The sequence below is a fragment of the Eubalaena glacialis genome, chromosome X, assembly GCF_028564815.1.
Source record: "Eubalaena glacialis isolate mEubGla1 chromosome X, mEubGla1.1.hap2.+ XY, whole genome shotgun sequence".
In the NCBI taxonomy this organism is placed as follows: Eukaryota; Metazoa; Chordata; class Mammalia; order Artiodactyla; family Balaenidae; genus Eubalaena; species Eubalaena glacialis.
This window is the reverse complement of record NC_083736.1, coordinates 64,443,629-64,451,406: the sequence shown is the minus strand read 5'-3', so window position 1 is coordinate 64,451,406 and position 7,778 is coordinate 64,443,629. Positions and strand designations below refer to the sequence as shown.

At 53.4% G+C, this 7,778-nt stretch overlaps 1 protein-coding gene across 1 annotated transcript; it reads right to left on the bottom strand.

Moving 5' to 3' along the window:
* Nucleotides 1-607: 607 nt before the first annotated feature.
* Nucleotides 608-7,778, bottom strand: GDPD2 (glycerophosphodiester phosphodiesterase domain containing 2). The gene is made up of 15 exons (XM_061178579.1): nt 7,674-7,778; nt 7,291-7,394; nt 6,892-6,985; nt 6,661-6,720; nt 6,334-6,432; nt 6,058-6,151; nt 5,767-5,912; nt 5,566-5,648; nt 5,308-5,458; nt 3,342-3,563; nt 2,986-3,134; nt 1,269-1,416; nt 1,020-1,102; nt 742-770; nt 608-660 (listed from the first exon to the last, which is right to left on the bottom strand). The coding sequence occupies exons 1-15, from the start codon at nt 7,776-7,778 to the stop codon at nt 608-610; spliced, it is 1,620 nt and encodes a 539-aa protein (XP_061034562.1).

Below are 7,778 nucleotides of genomic sequence, written 5' to 3'. Positions count from 1 at the left end.
ATTGAATAACCTATTAACGGACAAGATTCAGGAACGAATGTGTCTTGAAGAAAAGACTGTGTACAGCAAAAAGCCACCTGTAGGCACATGGCTAGATGGGCTCTTTGGCCCCCAGCCTCTAGGCAGGAAATAAGATAAATTGCATATGTCAGGGGAGACAGTGAATGAAGCCAGGTCGATATCTCCATCATCTTATAGTTCTCCAGGAAAGGCCGTTTTGTCATCTCCTTCAGTCACTGTTCCAAGCTGTCCCGTCCCTGACACCCTGTGCCTTCTACACAAGAACACGTGCACACAGATCAGAAACATTCTCTTGGCAATCTCCTTGTCTCTTCCTCTGTTCTAGTTTCATTTGGGGAGAAACTTCTCGTGACTCAGTGTCTTCCTAACCACTTCAGGTCGAAATCTCAAGGGGGACAGATTCCATGGAAGCTTGGGGCATGCCACCATCTGGGCAGAAGGCCCTCATAGTTCAAAACCTCCTGTTGGCAAAGTTCACCCCACACCAACCCCACCAACATTCCACCTCAGCCATTCTCTCTTCCTTGCTGTTGGCCAATGCAGACAGGCCTCAGACTTTGGCTGGTGGGGGTCCAGGACAGAGCATTCACTCCATTATGAAAGCATTGATCCTGGTCAGCAGCACTGCTGTTTCTAAGCCTGGGGAGAGGAGCATATAGGGAGTGAGCAAGGGGAAGGCTAGAGGAGGAGAAAAATGAGGTGAGGGGAGAAAGTTCTTACCGGTTCTCTCTCTCTCCTTAGCACATCTCCTATAGGGAGAAAAGCTTCTCATTATGAGTTCAGCCAGCTTCAAGCACGACCTTTTGACCCCGAGTTCCCCCAGACTGCCTTTCCCAGGTTCAAGCGAATGGGATATATAAAGAAGGGTCTAAGAATCTCCGAGGAACCAAACAGACCATACCCCAAGCCCCAGGCAGCATTTATGAGTCTGAATCAGCCCCATCACCAGGACCCTAGGGAGAATAAAGACCCAGAAAGCTGGGGCACAAAACACTCACCGTTGGAGGAGAAAGGTCCACAAAAGCAGCAGGATTGAGACACAATTGGTAATGATCCACATCATTAGGTAGGTTTGAGGGGGCTATGGGAATAGAAAAAAGCCCCTGTCAGTGGCCAGAGCGACCCATATACAGACACAGGTAGTATATGGGGGGAGGAGGGGCAATAAGTAAGGAAGAGAGGGATAGGGTTAAGGAGAAGCAGGGATGGGAAAAGAGGAGGAGGGGTGGCAGTCCCAGAGCCCTTACAATAAGCCAGACAGGGTAACGCATCTGCTGCAGCAGCTGGCAGTCATTGGTGGTGACCGAATCCACCCCTGCACACCAGAGTAGGGAGAAGAGCCAGGGCTTGTTCACTACAAATAGGTTCACCGAGACATTATCTTGGTGCAGTGCTCTGTGGAGGTGGGGAAGAAATAGGGAACATCCAGAATCTTGGCGCTCCAGGCATGGGAGGGAGACAGCCCCTCTCTGTGCTTGAATCTCCAGTGTCACTGCCCCAGAGCCATCAGTTCTGCCTTTGCGTAGCAGCCCCTGACCAACTCTGTCTCCTGGTGGATTCCACCTATGGGTCCTAGCGTTACTGTCTGGGGCCACACAAATGTGTCTCTCCTCTTTGTCTCATGACATCCCTTCAGAGGTCTGAGGGGCAGTGACCACATTCCCCTGAGTCTTCTCTTCTCCAGGCCCAACAGCCCCAGTCGCTTCAACTGGGGCTGGGGACCTGGCTTATCATTCCCTTCCCCATACAGACCTCTCTAATCTGATCTTACTCCAATTTACCTATGTTCCTTTTGAAGTTTGGAGCCTGCATCTGAAGGTGATATCCCGGGTGGGCTGGGACCAGCTTCGAGGAGAGCAAAACTCCTCCTGCCCTCTGGGCACTATGCCCATGTGAAGGCAGCCCAGGGTCAGGCTAGTTTTTGGCAGTGTCATTCATTATTCACAGTGTTCAATCAAAGCCCTGGTCTTTTTCACAGATGTTCCTGCTAATGCCAATGTCTCCCTCTCTTGTTTTTGTGCAGTTGAGCTTCTTTTGGACCCCAAATATAGGTCTTTACATGTATCTCTGTTGCATTTCATCCTGGTACATTTGGCCCGTCATCTTGGAGTGCTTAGACCTTTCAGGGCCTCCATTTTCCCATCAGTGTTTTCATTACCAATTCATGCCTTTTGGAAACATGATCAGCAGTCGATGTTGACCAGGACAAGACTAAGGGGAGGGCCAAACCTGATATCGTGTCTCCTCCCATGGTGACAACTTGGGGAAAGGTCCTTGAAATACTTAATATGATAACCGGGCTATCATTCAGTCCACATTTTTTTTCTATCTGACCACAAGGATATTATAAGAGACCTTGGCAACTGCATGTTTTTAAGTCTATCATGTTTCCTGGCTGGGTCAGCTTCTGGGGCCCAGCTCACATCTGGGACTCTCGCCTCTCTCCCCTGGATCCATCCTCTCTTGCACCAACCTCTTTGGTGTAGAATGAAAGCTAAACTCCTTCTGGTGGCCTACAAGGTCCTACCCAATTTGGCCCCTGCCTACCTCTCCAGCCTTGCCTTCCCCTCGCTCACAAGGCTGCTGTTCCTGCTCTTCTGCAGCTCTTCCCATTGTCATCTCTTTGTGACCTGTCAGGTCTCAGCCCAGACACTACCTCTTTAACCACTCTTCCTACTGTGACCCTCCCTAGCCCCTCTCTCCCAATCTCTACTACATCTTCCCAATTTTTTTGTCTTCAGATCACTTATCACTATCCAATATGCATATGTTTTGTGCAGTGGTTTATTGTCTGTCTCTTTCACTCCCAAAGCCTGCAATAAACAGTGCCTGACACATAGCAGGTGTTCAATAAATATGTGTTGTATGAGTGAGTGAATGAATGGCCTTTGCCTTCCCAGCCTCGGCTCTTCCCCGCCATGAAGCCTCATGTGATCCCCTCAGCTCCTTTCCTCTGGCACTCACTTGATATCCAACAGTGGCAGGTCTTGATAGGGGAGGTTGAGAAACTGGGGCCTCTCAGTGCTGTGGCCTCCCAGATGTCCATATATCTGGCGCATTTGGGGGGCCCGTTGTTGGACATGAGCCCGATCTTCATCCGGTAGCCAGAGGACCTGTGGTTCAGGGTGGATGGGTATGAAGCTGGGGAAGGCCTAGGGATTCCGGGGGTGGGGGCAGGGGCAGAGAGGTCTGACTGCGGATGGGCTGTATGAGCTGGGGTGGGGCCCTGGGGCAGGGGGAAGTCTCAGCATTATCATCATGGCCTAGGGAAGGCAGGGGAGAGGGGCACTAGGGAGCACTTGGGGTCCTGGCAACATCACCATGGCTTGGGGCACCCCTGAACTCAGCACAGTCTCCAGTGTCTGGTTCACAAAAGTGTCATGGTATGTGTGGTTTCGTGGGGGGCGGCGCAGGTCAAACATGACAGAAAGGTTGCGGGCTTCAGCTTCTTTCAGTAGTTCTTTCAAGGCTGGCACTGTCTGATTCTCAGCGTCTTTCCGATCAGGGTCTGACAGCTGCTTAGCCCCCCAGAAGGGTCGCCTCTATAAGAAGAAGAAAATTGTTTCAAGGCCAGAAGAAGCCTCCAGGCCATCCTCCCACCCTCATTATCTTCACTCGTTACCCCCACTTGGTGTACAGCTTCGGCCCACTGCTGAGCCAGGGTTTTTCCTTTCTCCAAACTGTGGCCTTTTCTAAACCCTCTAACACCTTACTCTGGCCCCAACCTCCTACCCTCCCGGTTTCCTAACTTCCTCGCTCTCACTACACTTTCCCTTGGGTCTCACGGAGACCTCTGGGATCTTGACCCCTTGGTTTCTTCCCAATCCATCAGCCCCTTTCTGGCCACACCTACATCCCCTACCCATGGTCCATCTGCAGCTTGAACTACTTTTCCACAGCCCCGTCAACTCCTTTCCTGCCCCACAAATCCCAAACTCTGATTGAATTCTGCAATTGTCCGCCTCCTCCACCCCTAGAATCGGGGGGCAGAGCATACCACGTGGGCTGTTGGCACTGTAGTCCTATTTTTTGCTCTCAGTGCCACTTAGCCATCCTTTTACTTGTTCTTGATTTGCTCCCTCTCCCATTCCTCCTGGTGGCTGTTCCAAACCTCTGCCACTCTCCTCTCCTCCCCTTGAAATCAACAGATGACCTTACCTCCTAGTCACTGGCATGGAGAAAGTGAGCTATCAACACTTATTAAATGTTTACTATGTGCCAGGCAGTATTAGAAGCACTTATATGTATTAATTTATTTAGTCCTCCCGATAATCCTACAAGGTAGGTACTGTTACTATTCCCATTTTATAGATGAGGAAAATGAAGCACAGAGACCCTAAGGAATGTTGCCTAGGCTCACACAGCTAGGAAGTGGTGAAGCCAAGGTGCAAACTCAGACGTCCTTTACTCTTAAGCGCTCAGATATGTCTTAATCCCTCAGAATATGTATCCAACTGACGGGTTGGATTACGGGAGATTTTTCAATTTTAGGTTATTTCTCTGACATTTTACTTTTTTTTTTTTTTACAAGGAACTTGTATTACTTTGGTAATCAAGAAAAGAAAAACTAAACAAATTAAGTATCCTTTTAAAGAATTTCCATCACCTGCCGCATTGAAGTCCACACTTCTAGGCCTGGCATTCAAAGCCCCCGGAGACCAAGCCTCTGCTCTCCCGGCCCCCGGCCAGTCTCATCTCCCACGACTCCCATGCATTTTTGTCTCCCACTTCCACTGAGCCACTTTTTCATTGTCTTTTTTTTGGCCTTGCCGCGCGGCTTGCAGGATCTTAGTTCCTCAACCAGGAATCGAACCCGAGCCCAGGCAATGAAAGCGCCAAATCCTAACCACTGGACTGCCAGGGAATTCCCACTGAGCCACTTTTTGTTCTCTGGAAAGGCTTCTTCATATTTCTGGGCTTTACACACACTCTTCCCTCTGACCAGAATTCCCGTTCCCTGCCTTGTCCATCTTAAAAACTACCCTCACTTCATATGCTGCTCAGGCATCCTCTCCTGGGAAACCACTCCTGACCCTCTCCCACACTCCCCCTGCCCAACAGCGACCTCTCTCTCCTCTCTACCCAGTAAAGACCTTGCTCTTGCTGGAGGTTTCATATTCTGATAGCCTGTTGCCTAGATGCTTTCCTTACTAGGAGGGAATGACCTGAGTGCAGAGACTGTATACCTGTTGCCCAACATGGGGCTCAGCAGATGCTTATCAATGAATGAACTCCACCCCCGAGTGCCCCTGCCCGTGGCTGCCTCTTCCAGAAGGCTGTCCTCACCTGTAGGAACCAGGCCCCGGCATTGAGTCTCTTCAGCTCAGTCCAGGAGAAGTCGCTACTGTGGCTGTTGACTCGGTGTGGGAACACAGAGGCCACATCTGTGGTCCTGGTCAGGCGCTCATCATGCATGAGGAAGGGGATCCCGTCGGAGCTGAAGGCACAAGGGGAGTCAGAGGGCCAAGCTCTGGGGCTGGTCATCATTTCCGCAGCTTCCCTGCTGTGTCACTCGGGTCGGGAGGGGACCCCATCTTCCCTCACCTGACCATCACGTCGGTCTCAAACACAACAGCTCCACATTCAGCTGTCTTCCGCAGGGACATCAGGGTGTTCTCGGGGGCCAGCTGGGAAAGGTGAGGAGGTGGCAGGGAAGGGTGGGAGCCTGGGAACCCACAGGCCTGGTCGCAGCAGCCTAGAGGAGCAGACCCTCCCTGCCCTGCCAGCATTCTGCCCAGCACTCACCATGGGGGCCCCTCGGTGTCCCATCAGCTCAGGCTTGGGGGGTAAGTCTTTGGGTTCCATGATACAGGCTGAGGAGATGAATAGGGGCACCAGGTAGATGGCCAGGGCAACTCCAAAAAATAAGAGCAGTAGCAGAATCTTGGGACCTGTGGGGAGTGGGGGACAGGCTATAGAGAAAGGACAGTGGTGGGCCCTGGGGACAGAAAGCAGAGTGCAGGTGCAGGAAACGGAGCAGCAGGAGGCAGGAGCGTTGACGGCCAGTGCGGGTGTGTGGGAGGGTGGAGTTGGCACCTCTTTGATGGATACAGTAGAAGGTATCAGCCACAGGCCAGGCCAGGAGAGTGATGCCAGCAACTGCTCCAATATGAAGGAATGGGGCTGTGGCCTGTGGACAAGAGCTGTTGAGGAGGGCTCTTCTCCCTAGAAGCCCTCCCCTTCTCCTCCTAGGACCTGACTTTTGAAGTTGAGAGCTACCTGGAGTCTCGGGGCACCAGGGAGCAAGCTGTGTCCTGGGGTTGGCCACAGGCGAAGGTGTCCCCCGCTAAGCCCTGGATATCAGCCACTCACCTGCAGTGACAGACGTAAGCTATGCCACTCCTGCCGCCATTGGACCTCCAGTCCCACAAGGCCAGCGGCCACAAGAAGTATAATGAGGAGCAGCAGCACCTGGGGGGCCAGGGATCTTCATGTCAACCTGGGCTTGTGGCTGCCTGGGCTGCCCCTCACTCTATGAAAACAGGACCATTCTCTTCTCCTGACTCAACCACTGTCCTTCTTTCACTCAGCACGTATTTACTGGGCTTCAGGTCCTGAGCTCGTGCCCAGGGATAGAAGAACTGGCTAAGCGCCGGGCCCAGTGTACCCGTCTCCCGCTTGCTCCCATCCCCACTCTACCTTGTGGGCGGTGTGCAGGCACAGAGGCTGGCCACAGAGCCGCAGGAGCAGGGCCAGGAGCTGGGGGCAGAGGTGGTGGGAGTCATGAGGTGCCAAGAGGGGGTTCCCTGAGTGGGCTTCCCAGGCTGACACCTCCCTCCTCCCCTCCCCTCAGTGGCCAGGGTGAGAGCGACAGGGTAGAGCTGAGCGGGAAGGAAGGGCTAAGGTTAGACCAGCTGCTCCGGGACCCACCAAGAGCAGGGATGCGTATGTGACCAGTAGAGAGATGACCAGCAGGAATGCCGGGGACCAGTCCATCCAGTGTCCCCAGTGCTGGAACAGGAATCTGTGGGAGGGGAGAGGGAGGTGCCCGAGTGGGGGAAGGGCAGCGATAGTGGCCTGAGGGGAGCTGGGCTGGGTGGCTCTAGGATGGGGGCTAGAAGGGAGTGAGGGGAAGCCCTTCATGGGGTCAGGGGCTCCAAGGACTGGGGAGACTTCACGGAGGGGTTTTCAAGGAGGCTGGGTAGGGGGCAAGCCAGGCAGGGCTGGGGATGACCGAGCACCCTGGAGTCCCGGGGTGGGGAGTAGGTTGACATGTCTGCTGAGGTGTCCGTGACACACTCATTGACACACTGAGGGTCCGTGACACACTCATTGAAGTTGTGCAGGTCATTGAGAAGGATGAGCACGACGTACAGCCAGCCCAGGGAGAGGAGAAAGGTGAGGAAGAGCAGGCCAAACCAGATGCATTCGCACTGCAAAGGGGCAGGAGAGAAGCTCACAGCCCATCCCCGCTTCAGCTCAGAGTCCCCAATGGAGGGCAGCTCAAGGGGGCTTCCTGCCAGGCATGGGGGTGCTCTGCTTTTGCAGGTAGCTCTTTCCATGTTTGAGGGGATTTTCCTCCTGAAGAGAAAGCCCCTTCCTTCCCTATCCCCTCCCCTCCACTGTCTCTGAACACACCTGGCCTTCTTATCCCCTCCGAGTGGCCTCTGCCTTGGACTTCCAACCCCCCACACACCCCACCTGTACTTCACCTGGTTGGTTTGTGTCCTGTCTTTGGGGCATTTCTTCCAGTGGCAGCTATACAGGCAGTGGAGGCAGTGGGCCCAGACCGAGCAGCAGCCGGGAGACTCGCCCAT

Bases quoted from the DNA above. Each gene is read 5' to 3' on its own strand.
- GDPD2 (XM_061178579.1), bottom strand. From the start codon at position 7,778: ATGGGCGAGTCTCCCGGCTGCTGCTCGGTCTGGGCCCACTGCCTCCAC. The intron at 5,913-6,057 runs GTGCCAACTCCA...CACTCCCCACAG, and splicing joins CTACTGTATCCATCAAAGAG to GTCCCAAGATTCTGCTACTG. The intron at 5,649-5,766 runs GTGAGTGCTGGG...CACCTTTCCCAG, and splicing joins GACACCGAGGGGCCCCCATG to CTGGCCCCCGAGAACACCCT.